This window comes from Marasmius oreades, chromosome 3, assembly GCF_018924745.1.
Source record: "Marasmius oreades isolate 03SP1 chromosome 3, whole genome shotgun sequence".
In the NCBI taxonomy this organism is placed as follows: domain Eukaryota; kingdom Fungi; phylum Basidiomycota; class Agaricomycetes; order Agaricales; family Marasmiaceae; genus Marasmius; species Marasmius oreades.
The window spans coordinates 3,974,022-3,996,543 of NC_057325.1; the positions used below are offsets into that span (position 1 = coordinate 3,974,022).

General features: G+C 48.8%; 1 protein-coding gene across 1 annotated transcript; it reads left to right on the top strand.

The window, feature by feature from the left end:
• Positions 1 to 17,107: 17,107 nt before the first annotated feature.
• On the top strand, positions 17,108 to 19,762 carry E1B28_006663 (uncharacterized protein; the record flags this gene model as incomplete). Its single annotated transcript, XM_043151355.1, has 5 exons — positions 17,108 to 17,237; positions 17,288 to 18,746; positions 18,800 to 19,034; positions 19,084 to 19,626; positions 19,685 to 19,762. 5 exons carry the CDS (start codon positions 17,108 to 17,110, stop codon positions 19,760 to 19,762), a joined length of 2,445 nt encoding a protein of 814 aa, XP_043012450.1.
• Between the last annotated feature and the right edge of the window lie 2,760 nt (positions 19,763 to 22,522).

Consider the following 22,522-nt stretch of genomic DNA (forward strand, 5'->3'; position numbering starts at 1 on the left):
GAGCTTTCAGTTGGGAGCCATGAAGCGTGCAGGATGGTTTGTTAGATATATGGCACAAACCATCGTAGTTGACTAGATGAATGGTTGAGAAAAAAAATCGAGACCTCCCATCGCTAAAAACTCACCACTTTCCCTAAGTATAAAACCCTTCTAGACGTCCGGGTCCGCCAATATAATCATGCAGAGCTTCCCGTTCCCAGTAATCATGGTCGTTATCGCCCATGGCCTGCGTCAACGCAAAGATGAAGGTGTCGTGTGAATCCGATTCGATGCTGACGCAGAATTGGGAGAGAACGAGCCTGGGTAGGTTACCCAGCCAGCTTCCGGGCATTTGAGGTTGAAGAGTAAGGGAAAACCTCTACTGCTGCGGCTGCACTGGAGTGATTCGACATCGGAATGAGGGATGGAATCCTGGACTACTGCTGAGGCCGCACTGGAGTGATTCGACATCGGAATGAGGGATGGAATCCTCGACTGCTGCCAAGGACGGGCACTCAACTACTGCTGAGGCTGCACTAATGATTCGGAGTAATTCAACATTGGAATGAGGGATGAAATGATCCTTTGGTTTCTACCAAGGATCCTCGCACGACTGCTGTCGAGGAGAGGGTATAATAAATCATAGGTAGGAGTAGTGTTCTCATCAGCGCGTTCGGCATGGTTCGGCGTGGTTCGTACCGGTTTGGGTTCCGGCGGGTCGCCGGAACCATTGAGGGATGCAGTTCGGGCCGGAGAACCCGACCCAAACCGTTTAAACCATGGGTTTACGAAATTTTTTCTTTTTTTTTACAACAAAAATGGGTAGAATGGGTAGCTAGACTGTTAATATGTTACGTAGTGCAAGAAAACATGTTATACTATGGAATTACAGGCTACGTAGGTAAAGGAAGCTCCCCAAAAGTTTCGCCATACTCCGCCAGTCCAAGAGTCTCAGAAAGCACTGTTCCGGCTGCCAACTCCTCCAACTCAGCTTTTTCACGTTCAATATCGAGGTGTGCAGTGAAATTAAGCTCCAGCATGACCTGGCCATTCCGTTTGTATGAAAATTTGAGAATTTGAAGTGCCTCCATGATGTTGGGATCAAGGAGGTTCCTGAGGTCCGACTTCGTCAACTTGGCGGACGAAAACACCCGCTCGCATGGAACGGATGTCCCTTGAATTGGGAGATAATTGAGAGCGGTAAGGTAAACTCTCGGAAAACGTGTAGCAGTCATCTGTAAATGAGAATATCAGTCCTTGAACTCGGTTCCTTGGTGTGAACGACTTACCCCCCACTGCTCGAAGATGTCCTCAGAGGTTATGGGCTCAGCAAGGTAGGCATCTACTTCGGCCTCCGCACTGAGAGGACGTCGTGAGCCGGAGTTTTGACCATCCCGTAAGATATCGGTGGCCCAATCGCCTGTTGCACTCCCCGTAAATGGATCAGCACTACGCTCGTCGCCAGGAAGATCCTTTTGCTGCCAATGGCTTGTCAGTTGACGACGAATGGTGCAAAATAGGGCTTCCCATACTCTGACCACATCCACAAACGCCCGCTTGATCCTTTGGTAGTGTTGCGGGTATTTAGCCTGTATATATCCCATTTTAATATTGGGGACTACAACTGTATTGGAGAGTAAGTGCTGGCAGGTAAGTCATGCTTTGCGACTCACTCATAGACAAGAAGTACGCTGGAACTTTGATGAGACGATCATAATAATTGTCGAGTTTAGCGATAGCAGCATTGATGGCCTCTGCGACGTTTGGACACTTCACTCTAAGTTCATCTAACCGATCTGTCATTGCGTTGAATGATGATAGAGCCTTGCACAATGTCGGTACCCGCTCAGAAGATAAACGCTGTTGGAAAGCGTGAGGGATTTGAAGGAGTTCGGTCACATCCTCAATCGCTCTCCATTCGGCCTTATGGAGTTGTTGGTTGGCTTTGATCTCGTGGTAGGTGGGATCATTGAGGAAGCGGTCGATGGCCTGAGTTAAGGAATCAGAAAGATAAAAAGCACATAATGTGGATTGTTACTTGCTGGACGAAGTTGCTTGAGCCTTACTAGCATTAAATGGGAAGAAGACCACCTATTTACTATGTCTTTTAGCAGCTTGAGGTCTTTCCCTATTGTTCTCTGTGCCCAAATCTGCATCCTTGCACGACGGGTCCCGCTAGAACGCAACTGAATCATGGTCAAAGATAGCAATGAGGTATAAATAGGGAACTTACTACTCGGATAAGTTCTCGACAACGAGTGAATAATCCAACATCTGGAACAGCGGGGTCACCATCCCATGTGTACCTGTTTGCAAGATCTATATTCTCGATGACGTCCATTGCGGCGCTGACGGCAAGGTGGACAATGTGGGCGAAACATCTGTCCGAGGAAAAATGGAGTATTGACAAACAAGACCAGTTCCATACGTACCTGATATGATTCTCTTCAGGATTGAAGTCTACCCCTCTGTCGGCAAGTTGTTCGGAGATTGCATACATCATAGTATCATTATTACTAGCATTGTCGACCGTGATGTAGCCAACCTATGTAAGAGAATGTCATACATGTAACATGTCAAAAAAGAGCGACATACCTTTTCAGCTAGTTCAAGACGATCGATGATCTTCATAAACGCTAAGGCAAGATGGTGCCCTGTATGGCTCTCTGGAAGGCCAAAAAATCCGATCAACTCTGATCGCAATCGAAGCTGTTTCCTGCCGTGATTTCCCTCTTTCTCATCAATCCAGGTAGCAACGACTGCAACGAAGGGGAACAAGGTGATATCCGACCACCCATCCATTGAAAAGGAAACTTTGCCCTTGACGTCCTGGAAGTATGAATGAGAAAAACGTCTGAAAGGCGAGATATATGGAAGACTCGCACCCTTAGCTCCGTTTTTAGATTGTGCATGTGAACGATCCATGCCTCCATCACCATATCCCGCACGGTTGTGGCATGTGGAATGTCATGCGGGTTGAGGGTTTCACGCAGCAACAAAAGGATGTTCCTGAACCTGGGAGAATCAAGAAGACAAAACGGCTGAGAAATGAAGTTCAGTATTCAGATGATTTGAAATGTCGCTAAAGTACCTACCAAATCCTCAGCGATAACGAGCTCCATAAGAGCATCCACAAAAAGGCGGTGCGTGAAATGTTGGCGGTTGAGATTGTCGTCAACTTGCTGTCCTCTCTCGATACGATATGCACGCAGGATATCGGGTACTTTGCCCGTAGAGTGGATGTGGATCCCCATTTGATCGCATGCCTTGATCCACGCGTCGGTGTGTTTCACGATAAGGTGGTTTCGTCTTGTCGCCGTGTTTGTGCCGCGTCCATAGCGGGCCTCTTTTCCAGCAGCACTACCAGAATTCAGTCAGCTTCAGTCTAACGACAAGAATATTTGATACCTACAGGCAGAAACGACAGTAGTCCTCGGAGTTGGGGTCCTTTGGGTTTACCGGAACCATAAAATCGTGGACATCTCTGCACCTGGTCTTGTCATCCTTTGCGAGGCAGCTACCGGCTTTCCGTTTAGGCGTTGGAAGGTCTGCGAGAGTGCCGTTCCTGACATGTGCGGGCTGACGCCTGATACGAACGTCGGGAGATCGGACAAAAGTATTTGTGGCGTGCCGTCTCGGAGGTTGGGGATGTCGTCCATCTAAAGTTTTGTCAGGGGTAGTCTGACGACCATCTGAAATAGCTGAATCTAGTACGACATTTGGTCAGACGAAGAGAAACCAAGCCAAAGCGCAAACTATACATATAGAAACGACAGAGGGCGATACCCTCCGTGCAACGGGAGCATGGACAACGTGTTCTTGAACCTGTTCTATGAAAACAAAGATTTTGAATAAGTAACAGTAACGGAGCAAACATAAACGATTGAACTTACAATCCACCGAGATGTCCTCATAGGGACGCGGCTTAGAAGCAGCTACGACATCGTGAGTGAGGGTACGACTTTTTTCGCGTGCTTTAGGACATGGAACCAACGGTCCTATAGGTTCTATGAATTTGTGAGAAGAAGAAAGAACAGAAATGAGCCAGAACAAACCAGTGGAAGAGTCGGGGGCAGCAGCAGCCCTACGCCTGCGTTTGGTAGGCACTTGTTGTACATCTGACACGAGGTCAGTAACGACGAAGAAATATGAATGACAGGCAGAATGGTACCTTCAGTTGCTCCAGAAGTCGTTGCATTGGGGTGACCTGCGTGAAGTGGGTAAGAAAATCGATGGGAACGAACAAGAGATAACACGTACCACTAGCTTTTTTCCCTTTCTTCTTGGGGGGCATGGTCGCTTGGTAGCGGAATTACGACTGGCAGAGGGCTTTTAACGATCCGAGTTGTGACCAGTGACCATCGCATCATGCCTTGACTGCATGGAGAATACTGAGGTCAGAGAAACCCAATGTACGGCAATTAGTTCTTGAGGATTCGCGTAAAGGCGGAGTACACTCACATATGAGAATAAAAACAGACAATTTGACTCGATTTCAGGGGGTTGTAGTAGATGTTATCTCCGAATATCAACAACTTATGTCCCTCATGCCCTTCCCTTGAATCCTCGCCATTGTCAATATGGCCTCCAGACCAAATCGTGCAGCTTGTGGCCTTCGCTTGAGTCCACGGCATTGTGAATGAGGCTGCTCTTGACCAAATCGTGCAGCTTGTGCCTTCGCTTGAGTCCACGGCATTGTGAATGAGGCTGCTCTTGACCAAATCGTACAGCTTGTGCCTTCGCTTGAGTCCACGGCATTGTGAATGAGGCTGCTCTTGACCAAATCGTACAGCTTGTGCCTTCGCTTGAGTCCACGGCATTGTGAATGAGGCTGCTCTTGACCAAATCGTACAGCTTGTGCCTTCGCTTGAGTCCACGGCATTGTGAATGAGGCTGCTCTTGACCAAATCGTACAGCTTGTGCCTTCGCTTGAGTCCACGGCATTGTGAATGAGGCTGCTCTTGACCAAATCATGCAGCTTGTGCCTTCGCTTGAGTCCACGGCATTGTGAATGAGGCTGCTCTTGACCAAATCGTACAGCTTGTGCCTTCGCTTGAGTCCACGGCATTGTGAATGAGGCTGCTCTTGACCAAATCGTGCAGCTTGTGCCTTCGCTTGAGTCCATGGCATTGTGAATGAGGCTGCTCTTGACCAAATCGTACAGCTTGTGCCTTCGCTTGAGTCCACGGCATTGTGAATGAGGCTGCTCTTGACCAAATCGTGCAGCTTGTGCCTTCGCTTGAGTCCATGGCATTGTGAATGAGGCTGCTCTTGACCAAATCGTACAGCTTGTGCCTTCGCTTGAGTCCACGGCATTGTGAATGAGGCTGCTCTTGACCAAATCGTACAGCTTGTGCCTTCGCTTGAGTCCACGGCATTGTGAATGAGGCTGCTCTTGACCAAATCGTGCAGCTTGTGCCTTCGCTTGAGTCCACGGCATTGTGAATGAGGCTGCTCTTGACCAAATCGTACAGCTTGTGCCTTCGCTTGAGTCCACGGCATTGTGAATGAGGCTGCTCTTGACCAAATCGTGCAGCTTGTGCCTTCGCTTGAGTCCACGGCATTGTGAATGAGGCTGCTCTTGACCAAATCGTACAGCTTGTGCCTTCGCTTGAGTCCACGGCATTGTGAATGAGGCTGCTCTTGACCAAATCGTGCAGCTTGTGCCTTCGCTTGAGTCCACGGCATTGTGAATGAGGCTGCTCTTGACCAAATCGTACAGCTTGTGCCTTCGCTTGAGTCCACGGCATTGTGAATGAGGCTGCTCTTGACCAAATCGTACAGCTTGTGCCTTCGCTTGAGTCCACGGCATTGTGAATGAGGCTGCTCTTGACCAAATCGTACAGCTTGTGCCTTCGCTTGAGTCCACGGCATTGTGAATGAGGCTGCTCTTGACCAAATCGTACAGCTTGTGCCTTCGCTTGAGTCCACGGCATTGTGAATGAGGCTGCTCTTGACCAAATCATGCAGCTTGTGCCTTCGCTTGAGTCCACGGCATTGTGAATGAGGCTGCTCTTGACCAAATCGTACAGCTTGTGCCTTCGCTTGAGTCCACGGCATTGTGAATGAGGCTGCTCTTGACCAAATCGTGCAGCTTGTGCCTTCGCTTGAGTCCATGGCATTGTGAATGAGGCTGCTCTTGACCAAATCATGCAGCTTGTGCCTTCGCTTGAGTCCACGGCATTGTGAATGAGGCTGCTCTTGACCAAATCGTACAGCTTGTGCCTTCGCTTGAGTCCATGGCATTGTGAATGAGGCTGCTCTTGACCAAATCGTACAGCTTGTGCCTTCGCTTGAGTCCACGGCATTGTGAATGAGGCTGCTCTTGACCAAATCGTACAGCTTGTGCCTTCGCTTGAGTCCACGGCATTGTGAATGAGGCTGCTCTTGACCAAATCGTGCAGCTTGTGCCTTCGCTTGAGTCCATGGCATTGTGAATGAGGCTGCTCTTGACCAAATCGTACAGCTTGTGCCTTCGCTTGAGTCCACGGCATTGTGAATGAGGCTGCTCTTGACCAAATCGTACAGCTTGTGCCTTCGCTTGAGTCCACGGCATTGTGAATGAGGCTGCTCTTGACCAAATCGTGCAGCTTGTGCCTTCGCTTGAGTCCACGGCATTGTGAATGAGGCTGCTCTTGACCAAATCGTACAGCTTGTGCCTTCGCTTGAGTCCACGGCATTGTGAATGAGGCTGCTCTTGACCAAATCGTGCAGCTTGTGCCTTCGCTTGAGTCCACGGCATTGTGAATGAGGCTGCTCTTGACCAAATCGTACAGCTTGTGCCTTCGCTTGAGTCCACGGCATTGTGAATGAGGCTGCTCTTGACCAAATCGTGCAGCTTGTGCCTTCGCTTGAGTCCACGGCATTGTGAATGAGGCTGCTCTTGACCAAATCGTACAGCTTGTGCCTTCGCTTGAGTCCACGGCATTGTGAATGAGGCTGCTCTTGACCAAATCGTACAGCTTGTGCCTTCGCTTGAGTCCACGGCATTGTGAATGAGGCTGCTCTTGACCAAATCGTACAGCTTGTGCCTTCGCTTGAGTCCACGGCATTGTGAATGAGGCTGCTCTTGACCAAATCGTACAGCTTGTGCCTTCGCTTGAGTCCACGGCATTGTGAATGAGGCTGCTCTTGACCAAATCATGCAGCTTGTGCCTTCGCTTGAGTCCACGGCATTGTGAATGAGGCTGCTCTTGACCAAATCGTACAGCTTGTGCCTTCGCTTGAGTCCACGGCATTGTGAATGAGGCTGCTCTTGACCAAATCGTGCAGCTTGTGCCTTCGCTTGAGTCCATGGCATTGTGAATGAGGCTGCTCTTGACCAAATCATGCAGCTTGTGCCTTCGCTTGAGTCCACGGCATTGTGAATGAGGCTGCTCTTGACCAAATCGTACAGCTTGTGCCTTCGCTTGAGTCCATGGCATTGTGAATGAGGCTGCTCTTGACCAAATCGTACAGCTTGTGCCTTCGCTTGAGTCCACGGCATTGTGAATGAGGCTGCTCTTGACCAAATCGTACAGCTTGTGCCTTCGCTTGAGTCCACGGCATTGTGAATGAGGCTGCTCTTGACCAAATCGTGCAGCTTGTGCCTTCGCTTGAGTCCACGGCATTGTGAATGAGGCTGCTCTTGACCAAATCGTACAGCTTGTGCCTTCGCTTGAGTCCACGGCATTGTGAATGAGGCTGCTCTTGACCAAATCGTGCAGCTTGTGCCTTCGCTTGAGTCCACGGCATTGTGAATGAGGCTGCTCTTGACCAAATCGTACAGCTTGTGCCTTCGCTTGAGTCCACGGCATTGTGAATGAGGCTGCTCTTGACCAAATCGTACAGCTTGTGCCTTCGCTTGAGTCCACGGCATTGTGAATGAGGCTGCTCTTGACCAAATCGTGCAGCTTGTGCCTTCGCTTGAGTCCACGGCATTGTGAATGAGGCTGCTCTTGACCAAATCGTACAGCTTGTGCCTTCGCTTGAGTCCACGGCATTGTGAATGAGGCTGCTCTTGACCAAATCGTACAGCTTGTGCCTTCGCTTGAGTCCACGGCATTGTGAATGAGGCTGCTCTTGACCAAATCGTACAGCTTGTGCCTTCGCTTGAGTCCACGGCATTGTGAATGAGGCTGCTCTTGACCAAATCGTGCAGCTTGTGCCTTCGCTTGAGTCCATGGCATTGTGAATGAGGCTGCTCTTGACCAAATCGTACAGCTTGTGCCTTCGCTTGAGTCCACGGCATTGTGAATGAGGCTGCTCTTGACCAAATCGTACAGCTTGTGCCTTCGCTTGAGTCCACGGCATTGTGAATGAGGCTGCTCTTGACCAAATCGTGCAGCTTGTGCCTTCGCTTGAGTCCACGGCATTGTGAATGAGGCTGCTCTTGACCAAATCGTACAGCTTGTGCCTTCGCTTGAGTCCACGGCATTGTGAATGAGGCTGCTCTTGACCAAATCGTGCAGCTTGTGCCTTCGCTTGAGTCCACGGCATTGTGAATGAGGCTGCTCTTGACCAAATCGTACAGCTTGTGCCTTCGCTTGAGTCCACGGCATTGTGAATGAGGCTGCTCTTGACCAAATCGTGCAGCTTGTGCCTTCGCTTGAGTCCACGGCATTGTGAATGAGGCTGCTCTTGACCAAATCGTACAGCTTGTGCCTTCGCTTGAGTCCACGGCATTGTGAATGAGGCTGCTCTTGACCAAATCGTACAGCTTGTGCCTTCGCTTGAGTCCACGGCATTGTGAATGAGGCTGCTCTTGACCAAATCGTACAGCTTGTGCCTTCGCTTGAGTCCACGGCATTGTGAATGAGGCTGCTCTTGACCAAATCGTACAGCTTGTGCCTTCGCTTGAGTCCACGGCATTGTGAATGAGGCTGCTCTTGACCAAATCATGCAGCTTGTGCCTTCGCTTGAGTCCACGGCATTGTGAATGAGGCTGCTCTTGACCAAATCGTACAGCTTGTGCCTTCGCTTGAGTCCACGGCATTGTGAATGAGGCTGCTCTTGACCAAATCGTGCAGCTTGTGCCTTCGCTTGAGTCCATGGCATTGTGAATGAGGCTGCTCTTGACCAAATCATGCAGCTTGTGCCTTCGCTTGAGTCCACGGCATTGTGAATGAGGCTGCTCTTGACCAAATCGTACAGCTTGTGCCTTCGCTTGAGTCCACGGCATTGTGAATGAGGCTGCTCCTGACCAAATCGTGCATCTGCCAAAATTAAGCGAAATTATCAACACGTTATAATATGTGTTTAAGCTGGCTATGCATACCTTATTATACCGATAGACAATTTTTCCGGGGTTGTGAAGGCATACTCGTTATGGATGCCTATTTGAGGATCTGGTAGGTGGCCGTCCAGGTTCAATTCAGGGTAAGCTTCACTATCAACATAGTCTTACCGTTGATTTATATGGATAGGATGCAGGGTTGTACGCCTAAAGGTTACACTCTGTTCACAAGTACGTATCCAGTATCCTAGTCAGACCATGACGAACTGGCAGAAGCGGGGCGATTTGGAAAGGATAAGGGCAATACACCTGATTTCCTGTGTATTACGAACATCTAATGCGGCGTAATCAGTAAGATGAATGCGAGCTAGAGAATCCCGACGCATACCTTGGGCTCGGAATCGAGCGGGATGAATGATGAACGCACAAGCTGCTTTTCCTCTTGCTCGTCACCTCCCACCCACCCTTTTCGATCGTTATCTACCTCTGTAAACGACTCTCCTGGACACCAGCATGGCCTAGTTACCCCTCAATGCGAGTTAGGTAGCGGGTATCAGGGCGGCGATGCGACGATCCCTGACAGCGATCAATGGGCATTATCAAGGCTTTCAGAGCGCTTCCTTGGATATATGGCGCAAGCCATCCTAGGAAGACCTCATTAAGCCTTGAATGCACGAGTTCGTGGCGGAGGTAGGAGAGGAATTGGGGCAATGTGATTGGTACAAATCTGTACACTCCAGTGGGTAATGGTGAATGTCGGAAAGTCGATGAACAGTTCGCTGACGTTAGAAGGGTGTCAATATTCCTCCAAGTCGAGACCTAGAAAGCAGATGAAAGATGGTCAGTAACAGTACCAAGCGACGTGAGATATGCTAGGACTTTTCAAAGAAAAAGACGACTTCGACGTCTATTTTGGATCTCTCCTCACTCAGTTATGTTCATACTGTTTCATACTTTAATTATTTCGATTCTAGACTAGCTACTATACTGTAAAACAACGGAATGGCAGACTTACCGTTCACGATGATGGTGGTTCTAGGAAGATGGTGGCATGAATTGTTTCCCACGCGAGTCATCGTAGTTGTTGTTCCGCATTGGGCAGTTTCGTCGCAGTCCCACGATGTGCTGACCGGGAATTTATTCTCCTGAATTCCCGGTCAGCACATCGTGGGACTGCGACGAAACTGCCCAATGCGGAACAACAACTACGATGACTCGCGTGGGAAACAATTCATGCCACCATCTTCCTAGAACCACCATCATCAACGAACGCGTTGGGTGGATTATGGTACGTAGGGGTCCGTTTCTCATAGTACGTAGAGTAGATAGTTAAAATACACGAACTATTTCATTATGAGTGCGAGAGAAATGAAGCAGGAGCAAAAAAAGCCCCATCTTACTTCGTTAACAACAAAAAACCCTAATGATAGTGCTGACGGTCGATTTTATAGGCTCAGCTCACGCAGTTCAGGTTCAGTCGTCCATAGAGGTTCTGAATTAACATGGTATGTGATTTTTACTCTAGGGAATGGTTGGCTGGCTGAGTTTTATAGGCTTCAGATGCTCACTCGTTTCTCAATCTCGAAGCTGAACACGATAGTAGCGACTCCCAGGAGTTCGAGGACGATTTAGACTTCGATGGTAAGTATTGTTACATTGCGTTTCAGTATCTTATTGCTAACTGACGTACTGTAGGTTTTCTCGATGATCAGGATCACGACGAAACCGAACCTCAGCCTGCACGCATACCCAACCCAGAGGAGCCAGAAGGACCGTCATTTATAGACTATCTAGAAGCTCGTTACATCAACAGAACTCTATCATTACCAAGTATCGAAGAGACCGACAATTTGAACCAAGGGCGGCTAAGTGTAGCTGGATGGCAGAAAGGAAGATTGAGTGGGAAGGAGTGGTTGAAAGACAACGCAAAAGAGAAAAGGACTGCCCCTCGTGAGGCTGCTGTCAGTGAATGGGTCCAGATCCGGTCTGGAAGCTACAAGGGCGACGTAGGATTGGTTTCAGAAACGCGAGGCCCAAGGTCCCTCGTTCTGCTTGTTCCACGGCTGGACACCAATTACACGGCAGAAGGATCTTCTCGAAAGCGCAAGAGACTTGCTACACGGCCTCTACCTCAGCTTTTTGACCCTCGTAGCTTCCCAGAATCCATATTGGTCGATGCCGAGGCTTCTAAGTACAAGCATCTTCGAAAAACCTTCGTTCATGGGCTCCTCGTTTCCTCTTACTCCAATTCCACCCTCGTACCCACGACAACTATTCCTCCTCGACTCGAAGCACATTTCAATCGAACAAAACATCCTCTTGTTAATGAGTATCCCATGCCTTATCCGGCAGACTGGGTTCTCGCTGCTGGCGACAAGATCCTTCCGTCCAAACCCTCCTTGAGTACGATCCCTGGGTCATTCAAGTACTTAAATGCACGTCTAGACCCGAAGCAGCCCCAGACTTGTACGGTTGCCTTTGAAGATGGCGATTATGCCCTTCCTGTTCGCCAGGTTCGCAAAGTTGTCGATCCTGGAGATTTTGTTTGAGTTATGGGCGGTATTCAGAAAGGGAAGGAAGGACTCGTCATCACATCCAGAAACGGTATACTGGAGGTGGCTCAAGACGACGCTGCTCGAAGCCTTGTGAGTTTCATTTTATTTCATCTCAAGCTACAATACTGATTATCGTCTAGTTCAAAGTCTATCTCAACTCGACCGAGACAATTGTGTCCACGAACACCGCAACACCTTGGGTGGGGGCAACTGTGGCCGTGCAACGGGGTCCTTACACGTTTAGACAGTGCATCGTCAAGGATGTCGTACGGCAGGAACGGCGGGAGGGTAGACGCTTAATGCTGAGTGTTTACGTGCTTAAGCTACAATGTCACGCCCTTCTCGACCATGACAATGTTGTGGAAAGTAGTAGTGGAATGAGGCTCGTTGACTGGCGACCTCTAACTAAGGTTCAAGAGCGAATTTACGGTGTTGGACCCTCGATGTCAGTTGGGAAGGAACCTTGGATAGGCACGAAAGTACAGGTCATCCGCTCTCACTTCAAGGGTGTGACCGGTACAGTTCAGGAAGTCACTCTGGACCGGTCTCCTATGCCCAAGTCCAGTTTACTTTTGAAAGTAGAGCTGGATCTGTTCCAGGCGCATCGAAGTCAACCTGTCCATGTACTCGACTACAGCTACGTTGTGGAACTCAATTCGCAAAAGTTCCTCAATGTCTGGCGTCCGCTTGGTCGCGGCCACGAATTCTGGCTCCCTCGCGAAGGTCTACGGAACCCGGTCGATACCCTCAAGGCCATCGATGCGAGCTATGTCCCGTCGAACTCTTTGGTTCCTGGTACTCCCCTTCCATCACGCGATGAGATGATTGAGATGCTAGCGACCGGAGAAGATGCATGGAATCCACAGTCACCCACATGGAATCCAGCACCACGTTCACCCACGCCTCAACCTGCAGGAGAGGCTCCACCTTGGGATCTAGAGTGGGATGCATCTACTTTCTCTGCTACCAACAAGAATCCTTATGTGGCAGCTATTCTTGCCCGACTCAATGCTGCAGGAGAAGACACGTCTGAAAGTGCACCAGCAAACTTGGCAGAGGAAGCGGCAGCAGCTCCTACTTGTCCTACACCTCCACCTCCACCTCCACCACCCTCATACTGGTTCTCCCAAGCGGGCCTGGTGAATATCGAGTTTCAAATCGGTCTCAAGAGCACTGGAAAAGACGAGTGGGTCACCCTCGTTCAGCCTGTCTCTGTCGACGACAAGCCCGCTGTCCGCTTTTTGAGAGACGGCACTCTCGTCCGTCAAATCGATGACATCAGGATGCCCCATGACGCTATCAAGCCTAGCACTGAGAAAAGCTTAATGGTGGTGGTTGGTGGTGCCTCTGAAAACATCGGGAAGCTCGTGCGACGCTTGGGCAACTTTTATTTGGGAGAGAAGACCGAAGACAAGCACCGAATCATTGTTGGAGTCATCAAGAAGAACACCATGCGCGACGAACAACTGTCTGAAGAACGCCTGGAATTGGATCCTAGGAGCGATTTAGTAAGGGTGAAGGAGACGGATAAAGAAAGGGCGAGGTTCAGCAAGGATATCAAGGCAGTTCGTGACGTTATTTTGGTTAGCAATGGACGTAGGGCTGAGATACGCCCCGTTTCTTGATTTCTTCCCGTTTCACATCTGTTTTGGACTGTAGATAGACACTTCTTGTAGCCATAGGTTCCATTCCTTGCTGGTGGCATCAAGTTCTCTGATCTGACGTTCGCCTCGAGTTCCGTGCAATGGCTTTCTCAAAAGGAACCGGCCTGATGATGTTTAGGTGTATTGCAAATGAACTCATCGTTCTGGCGATCAACGTTGCTGTTCTTCTACCTGCTGTATATTATCGATCGACATCGGCCATTTCTACAAGCCCCGTGGCTTTCCCCCTCTATCTCTCCCCTTTCTATTTATCCAAAAATGACCCTTTTGACATGCGTTTTGTGGATAGGACTTGGCCCATTCATCCCTGCAAACCTTTGGTACCCCAGCGAAAAGGCAGTTACCGTCCGAAAACACCTTGAAGCTAACCTCAAGGACAAGGATTCCAAGTTTCGTCTTATCTTGATTTAGACAGTTCGCTAACCATTGCCATTTCAGATCAAAGGCTATATAAGCGACAGTTGGAACCTCGGTAATTCCTGACGTTACAGGACATGCTCGAAAGCTCCGGGTTTCTCTGGAAGACTTGAACCGACTCCAATCTGAACGAGAAGATATTGTGGGACGAGCGAAAAAGCTCGCGGAAGTAGACGATATTCGGCAACATATCCTGAAAGCCGCTTCAGGTTCTAGGCGAAGTCCAACCAGCGATGTTTGAGGATGTCTTTGACAAGGAGCTAGCCAAGTACGACAAGTTCATTAAACTGATGAACGATCTACAGCCACGGCAAGGACAGCTACTCAACTCGATTAGAGTAAGTGGAATAGCTTTTGCTCTGACTGTGAACCGGGTCTTAAGTCATTGTAGGCAGAACACAAGCTGTTCATCCAATCACGGAAGGATGACACGACCGTCGAAGAGAGAGAAAGGGCTCACATAATGATGGAGGTACTTGGAAGCCTCTTAAACCGCCTTTTGTGGATGTATTTGGGCAGGAATATGGATGTCAGGATGTGGTAAGTCCTTTCCTGTTTCCTCCTCATTCGTTGCATTCATCGTTTCTGATTCATCCTTGTCTTGGATTGTAGAGCTGTAATCTTCATGTCCATGGGTACACCGACCGTCCGTCGAGATGCACGAGCAACGTTCAGCTCCCCATTGATCGTCGGAATCATCATGGCTGTCGGAAATGTCGGCCAATCTCTCCTCCCATACAACAGAATGCGACACCTTCCTCTCCCGAGATGGCGGTTTCACATCGCACGAAGTCCACAAAGATGCGCATCTCTGGGAGTTTGGCGATTCCGGCGGGATACTCATCGTGGTTAACGATGAAGAACCTAAGGATTTCGTCGCGTATTCCATCGATCAGGGAATGAGTTGGAAGGAATACAAATTTGTAGGTGAGGGGGAGAGGAAGGTCCGGGTGAGGTATCTCGTTACGGTGCCTGCGGATAATAGTAGGAAGTTTATCTTGTTTGGAGAGCGTGCTGGTGGGGAGGGATCTGTAGCGATTCCGATTGATTTCTCGTCATTGATGAGTAGATAGTGTGAGTTTTCCCCCGGAAGAATTTGACAACAGCTGATCTTTGTTGCGGCTTTCAGGTGTCTTGGACCCAGACGATCTCAATCACGATCCCTTTGAACTGTGGAGTCCTAGTGAAGGGAGGAATGAAAGATGTGTCTTTGGGCGATAGGTGAGCGTTCTTGTTGCATTCTTTTCGTTTGCTACGGTGGAGTATTGACATTTCCATATAGAAGCTCTACCATCACCGTCTGCCAGATGCAATGTGCTACGTCGGTGATGGACTGGAGAATGAAGAAAGAGTCAAGATTGTCGATAACTGCCCTTGCGTTGAGAGCGACTTTGAATGGTCCGGTTCTCACAGGTTTTCACGTCGGCGAGATGCGTTAGAGTCCTGTCGCTAAGAACTCGTATCATTTCTCCTGGTCATTTTACAATGGGTACAAGAAAATAGCTAGCTCAAGGTTCGCTTTTCGTCATACATCCCTATATTCTTCAATGAACCCTTTCATTTCGTTCACAACCTGATCGATAGACATAGCCGGAAGGTCGTATCGTTCTCGATGTCGCAAACCGCCTTCGAAGTCGTTAATGGATATCAAAACAGCAAAAAAAAAGCGAACGGACTCACAATCGCAAGGTACTGTCGACACTTGATATCCGGCGATCTTGAGCTTAGAATGCAGTATCGATTCTGGACGCTAGTTAGCAGAAAGCATGGACATGGGATCGAGAGCCAACCCGTTCGATGGCACCAACGGAGCTTCGTCTTGTAAACCTCTACCAGCTCACTTTCATCCAAATGGCAGTTTTGTCGATGCTCCGCAAGTCTTCGCTCCGGATTGTTTGTCCTGCCTAACTTCACGAATTCCTCTTTGCCTACAAGAAGATAAACCCATCCCTCCCCATCACTGTCCGAAATTCTTCGACGAATCTTCGCCTCGAACGCTGTTTGCAGCTTGGTGTCCATGAATGACGATACGAGAATGCTTGGTCTGGGTAGAATACGGTAGGTTGAACAACGCCAATCGTCCATTTTGGGACGGTAGAGTAAACTTCCACATACGCCTACAAATATCCGTGCTCGACAATTCCAAAGACGGTTTCCAGTCCTGTATTTAATTCTCCTGCTCTTTCGCATAGTCGTACATCGCATTCGCACTCCCGTATACCCACCCCGACGTACATCGATAGATGAAAGTGATCCGATTGTTTATTCGCAGGAGAACGACTACAGACTACCTACTCCATACTGTATCTAATAAAACAGACCTCCTGTGGTACCAATGAAGATTTCCGAGATGTAGTACGCCTACTGTACCAAAAAAAGCTATAAAAAAAATCTCAGACCCAGTGGGTCGGGCGTTTCAAAAAGCCGTTTTGCCGCGCCGAAACCGTTTTGTATTCGGTTTCTCGGCAAAACGGATTGCCGAACTATTTCGGCATCTCGGTTCGTGTTTCGGTTTCAAACCGGTTTCGAACCGAACTGATGGGAACACTAGTGTGGCAGGATGCGTGCGGCGGGCATATTTATACGTTGCGCCTTCTTTGGTCATATTTGTTGGCATAACACACTTCTGTGGAGAGGACCCATGTGGGATCCAGAAATACCCACTCCGTCTGTGGGGCATTGGTGGAGCAAAATCAATGGGGAACTCAGGGGCGCACATTGGGCGCACATGTAGTTACCCTGCGCAGGACAGAACCCTGAACACCCCGAAAAAAAATTTACGGTAATTATTTCAAGCCTTATTTTTTAGCGTAACAAATTAAATGTGCATTTCTTTTTTTTTTCGGCTATGTTGCTAACATAGATAAGTACTAATCTGACTATCTCAAAAAATTTGGACAGTGTACGGACCAAATGTGGTCTGACCGTGACAAATAGCCAAAAGTCTGAATTAAGGTGACTCCGTAACGGTATCCTGACCCTATCCGGCCATAATCTGGGCTGATGTTGACCATACACCATCAGACATCATCAGACTGGGACTTGAATTTCAGACACTCATCAGAAACTGATTGCATCTTGCCCATCTATGCACAGGCTGTTGATAAGTGCCCACTCAAACTCAGGTTGGGATTCAATGATAAATACATGGTTGTGTACTGATTATGTCTCCCAGACTAATGTTACTTTGTCATCTATATCAGGAGTCGAACAGAATCACCCTGGTTTCGTGGTGTACTACTACCCAGCGCATTCGTCTGTCGCTCTACTCGCTCTCGATGTCGTCGTCTAGTCAGTCAACCACCAATCATATGTTTCATGGAATGCAGTATTCCACGATAAATGGCGGAGAGTTCTACAACGTCGGCCATGACCTTGTTCGAAATTTTCATACTACGGCCGCCAACCGTGAGTCGAGATATAGTGAAGTATCCAATCCAAACTGAGAGTCGTTACAGCACAGAGAACTCTATGGGACGCAATCGCTGGCGTTGGAGCTTCCTACAATTCCGCCTTGCAGTTTGATCGTGGCAGCTGTCTCCCTGGCACCCGAGAAGCAGTTCTACGAGATATCCATGAATGGAGTTCCTCTGAAAGTGATTCCTCCAAACCCGTATGCTGGCTTTCAGGAACTGCAGGTGTAGGAAAGTCGGCCATTGCGCTGACAGTTGCCAAATCATGTGCCGAAAACAATCGCCTCGCAGCCTCTTTTTTCTTCTTCAGATCCGACCCCAAGCGCAACAACCCATCCTCCCTCATGCTGACAATCGCGCACGGTCTCGTTACCACGATACCATCGCTGCGCCCTATCATTGAACAAAAGATTGCCACTGATCCCAGGATCTTGGAAGCCAATTTGGACGATCAATTCAGAGAACTTGTTGTCTTACCGTTATTGAATGTCTCCCCGTCATTGATTGTCCACCCGTCATTGAACAGCTCACCATCATCGAAAAGGAGATCCTGCATACCGAGATGGGGGCAAAGATGGCGGAGACACAGGCCAGAACAACCATTACCTCAGCGTGTGCCCCAGTCGGTGCAACAACCAGAGTCGTTACCTCAGGCGCCGGCTCAGAAAGATCCCAATCTCGTCATTATTGACGGCCTGGACGAGTGCAAGGACAGCGACACCCAGCTGCGAATTATCTCCATACTAACATCTGCCTATCAACATTCCCCTCGTTTCCCGCTGCGACTTCTGATCTGTAGCTGTCCTGAATCATGGATTCGAGAGGCCTTTGATCTTCCAAAGTATTGTATCCTCACTAAACACATAAAGTTGGATGATTCTTATGTGCCAAATCAAGATATCGAACGGTACTTTCGCAGTGAGTTCACCAGCATTCACACAAACATTAAATACAAACGGGTCGAATTTCCCAACCCATGGCCTTCCAAAGCTGACATAGAGTGTTTGGTTGACAATGCTTCAGCCCAATTCATTTATGCGATCACTGCGATGAAGTTTGTGAAAGCGGAATATTCATCCCCTAGCAAACAACTTTGCATAGTTCTCGATAGTCGATCTAACCGAATCTCTCCAAAATCTCCGTTCCCTGAGCTTGACAACCTCTATCATATAATACTTTCCACCCATCCTGAACAAGCCATACTTCTCTCTATCCTCAGTGCAATTCTTCTGCTGCCAGAGAGATTTAGGAATCCGAAGTTTATCGAAATATTGCTTGGATTCTCCCCTGGAGAAGTAGACCTGTCGTTGCGAGGAATGCACTCAGTACTCGACATTCGGGGTGCGACGGACGATATTCGGGTTTACCACACTTCCTTCACCGATTACCTCTGCACCAAGTCTCGATCTGCCGAGTTCTACATTAACGAGCCTCGGCAACGTGACTTCCTTGCTTGTCGATGGCTCATGGCTCTTGGTGAACTCTGCAAGGCTCAGGAAAAGAGGTATGGTAAACATTAGTGATCAAATGGGACCACTTCTTATATTTTGTTTATAGCTTCCATTCCTGGGTTTTCAGAACCTTCTTGGGAGGATGGGGCGACTTTTGCTCCTCCGTGAAACAGCCGAGCAAGCAATTGCTATATGAACTTGGATCTCTTGATCTGCTCAGCCTCGTCGTTGCTACCGGTGTCAGTCTGCAAGTTGGAATTAGCCCGACGCGTGAGTCATGGCATCGGTGGGCCACATTATTCCGTTCCTTTCGAACCGTCGCTTCCTGGTTGGATCAAAAGGTATGTTTCTCAGTGTTGGATGTGCTTACCTCCTATTGATATTTGTTAGGGTGTTGACCTGGAAATTATTGAACGCTTCGTAAACGTCCAGGATCGTATCCAGGTGAACCCCTCACTGGATGAAGAAATTCGAAGTCACCTTGAAAGCTGGGTGGTCTTCAATGTCACTCGTTGTGAGTCGAGATGTCCATTGACAGACCGTGTCGAAGCCTCAGTGGCTAAATTGCTCGGCGGTGCATGGAATAGCGAGCCTTCCTCAGGTCCTCTTTCATTAGCTGGGCCTACTAGTACTCCAGGCACCAGCATCGATATTCCATCTGGTTGCTTTCGGACTGTGAAGTGCTTATGTTATGACCTACAAACCTCAATGGCGAGATATCAAAATTCGAAAGCAGAATCGGACATTTCGGAAATACGGTGGACTGTTCGCAATCTACTGGATTCAACGCTACTGGAATCCTGCGTACCCCAACCTGAACTTCTCTCTATACTCGATACAATCTCTGACGTGGTGAAGATGTATTACGAAATCAGTCGAAGGCGGTTTCTCATATTTCGGAGCCGTCGAGATAAGCTACTTTCATGGTGCGAGGTATTTACCTTTTCCCCCATACCTTCTGTCATCAATCGCTACTCATGAACACTTCTAGTCCTTCCCAGATGGTTATGCCGAATGTACAGATCTCGTCAAAAACCAAATCTTCCCTCTTATCGATTTCGGAATGTAGTTTTGTTGTAGTCGTGGTAAGTAACATTTTTCGATCATTGGAGTCTGATCTGATCACAATCGCAGACGGGTCACACCTGGGATCCCTGGGTCATTCAAGTACTTAAATGCACGTCTAGACCCGAAGCAGCCCCAGACTTGTACGGTTGCCTTTGAAGATGGCGATTATGCCCTTCCTGTTCGCCAGGTTCGCAAAGTTGTCGATCCTGGAGATTTTGTTTGAGTTATGGGCGGTATTCAGAAAGGGAAGGAAGGACTCGTCATCACATCCAGAAACGGTATACTGGAGGTGGCTCAAGACGACGCTGCTCGAAGCCTTGTGAGTTTCATTTTATTTCATCTCAAGCTACAATACTGATTATCGTCTAGTTCAAAGTCTATCTCAACTCGACCGAGACAATTGTGTCCACGAACACCGCAACACCTTGGGTGGGGGCAACTGTGGCCGTGCAACGGGGTCCTTACACGTTTAGACAGTGCATCGTCAAGGATGTCGTACGGCAGGAACGGCGGGAGGGTAGACGCTTAATGCTGAGTGTTTACGTGCTTAAGCTACAATGTCACGCCCTTCTCGACCATGACAATGTTGTGGAAAGTAGTAGTGGAATGAGGCTCGTTGACTGGCGACCTCTAACTAAGGTTCAAGAGCGAATTTACGGTGTTGGACCCTCGATGTCAGTTGGGAAGGAACCTTGGATAGGCACGAAAGTACAGGTCATCCGCTCTCACTTCAAGGGTGTGACCGGTACAGTTCAGGAAGTCACTCTGGACCGGTCTCCTATGCCCAAGTCCAGTTTACTTTTGAAAGTAGAGCTGGATCTGTTCCAGGCGCATCGAAGTCAACCTGTCCATGTACTCGACTACAGCTACGTTGTGGAACTCAATTCGCAAAAGTTCCTCAATGTCTGGCGTCCGCTTGGTCGCGGCCACGAATTCTGGCTCCCTCGCGAAGGTCTACAGAACCCAGTCGATACCCTCAAGGCCATCGATGCGAGCTATGTCCCGTCGAACTCTTTGGTTCCTGGTACTCCCCTTCCATCACGCGATGAGATGATTGAGATGCTAGCGACCGGAGAAGATGCATGGAATCCACAGTCACCCACATGGAATCCAGCACCACGTTCACCCACGCCTCAACCTGCAGGAGAGGCTCCACCTTGGGATCTAGAGTGGGATGCATCTACTTTCTCTGCTACCAACAAGAATCCTTATGTGGCAGCTATTCTTGCCCGACTCAATGCTGCAGGAGAAGACACGTCTGAAAGTGCACCAGCAAACTTGGCAGAGGAAGCGGCGGCAGCTCCTACTTGTCCTACACCTCCACCTCCACCTCCACCACCCTCATACTGGTTCTCCCAAGCGGGCCTGGTGAATATCGAGTTTCAAATCGGTCTCAAGAGCACTGGAAAAGACGAGTGGGTCACCCTCGTTCAGCCTGTCTCTGTCGACGACAAGCCCGCTGTCCGCTTTTTGAGAGACGGCACTCTCGTCCGTCAAATCGATGACATCAGGATGCCCCATGACACTATCAAGCCTAGCACTGAGAAAAGCTTAATGGTGGTGGTTGGTGGTGCCTCTGAAAACATCGGGAAGCTCGTGCGACGCTTGGGCAACTTTTATTTGGGAGAGAAGACCGAAGACAAGCACCGAATCATTGTTGGAGTCATCAAGAAGAACACCATGCGCGACGAACAACTGTCTGAAGAACGCCTGGAATTGGATCCTAGGAGCGATTTAGTAAGGGTGAAGGAGACGGATAAAGAAAGGGCGAGGTTCAGCAAGGATATCAAGGCAGTTCGTGACGTTATTTTGGTTAGCAATGGACGTAGGGCTGAGATACGCCCCGTTTCTTGATTTCTTCCCGTTTCACATCCGTTTTGGACTGTAGATAGACACTTCTTGTAGCCATAGGTTCCATTCCTTGCTGGTGGCATCAAGTTCTCTGATCTGACGTTCGCCTCGAGTTCCGTGCAATGGCTTTCTCAAAAGGAACCGGCCTGATGATGCTTAGGTGTATTGCAAATGAACTCATCGTTCTGGCAATCAACGTTGCTGTTCTTCTACCTGCTGTATATTATCAATCGACATCGGCCATTTCTACAAGCCCCGTAGCTTTCCCCCTCTATCTCTCCCCTTTCTATTTATCCAAAAATGACCCTTTTGACATGCGTTTTGTGGATAGGACTTGGCCCATTCATCCCTGCAAACCTTTGGTACCCCAGCGAAAAGGCAGTTACCGTCCGAAAACACCTTGAAGCTAACCTCAAGGACAAGGATTCCAAGTTTCGTCTTATCTTGATTTAGACAGTTCGCTAACCATTGCTATTTCAGATCAAAGGCTATATAAGCGACAGTCGGAACCTCGGTAATTCCTGACGTTACAGGACATGCTCGAAAGCTCCGGGTTTCTCTGGAAGACTTGAACCGACTCCAATCTGAATGAGAAGATATTGTGGGACGAGCGAAAAAGCTCGCGGAAGTAGACGATATTCGGCAACATATCCTGAAAGCCGCTTCAGGTTCTAGGCGAAGTCCAACCAGCGATGTTTGAGGATGTCTTTGACAAGGAGCTAGCCAAGTACGACAAGTTCATTAAACTGATGAACGATCTACAGCCACGGCAAGGACAGCTACTCAACTCGATTAGAGTAAGTGGAATAGCTTTTGCTCTGACTGTGAACCGGGTCTTAAGTCATTGTAGGCAGAACACAAGCTGTTCATCCAATCACGGAAGGATGACACGACCGTCGAAGAGAGAGAA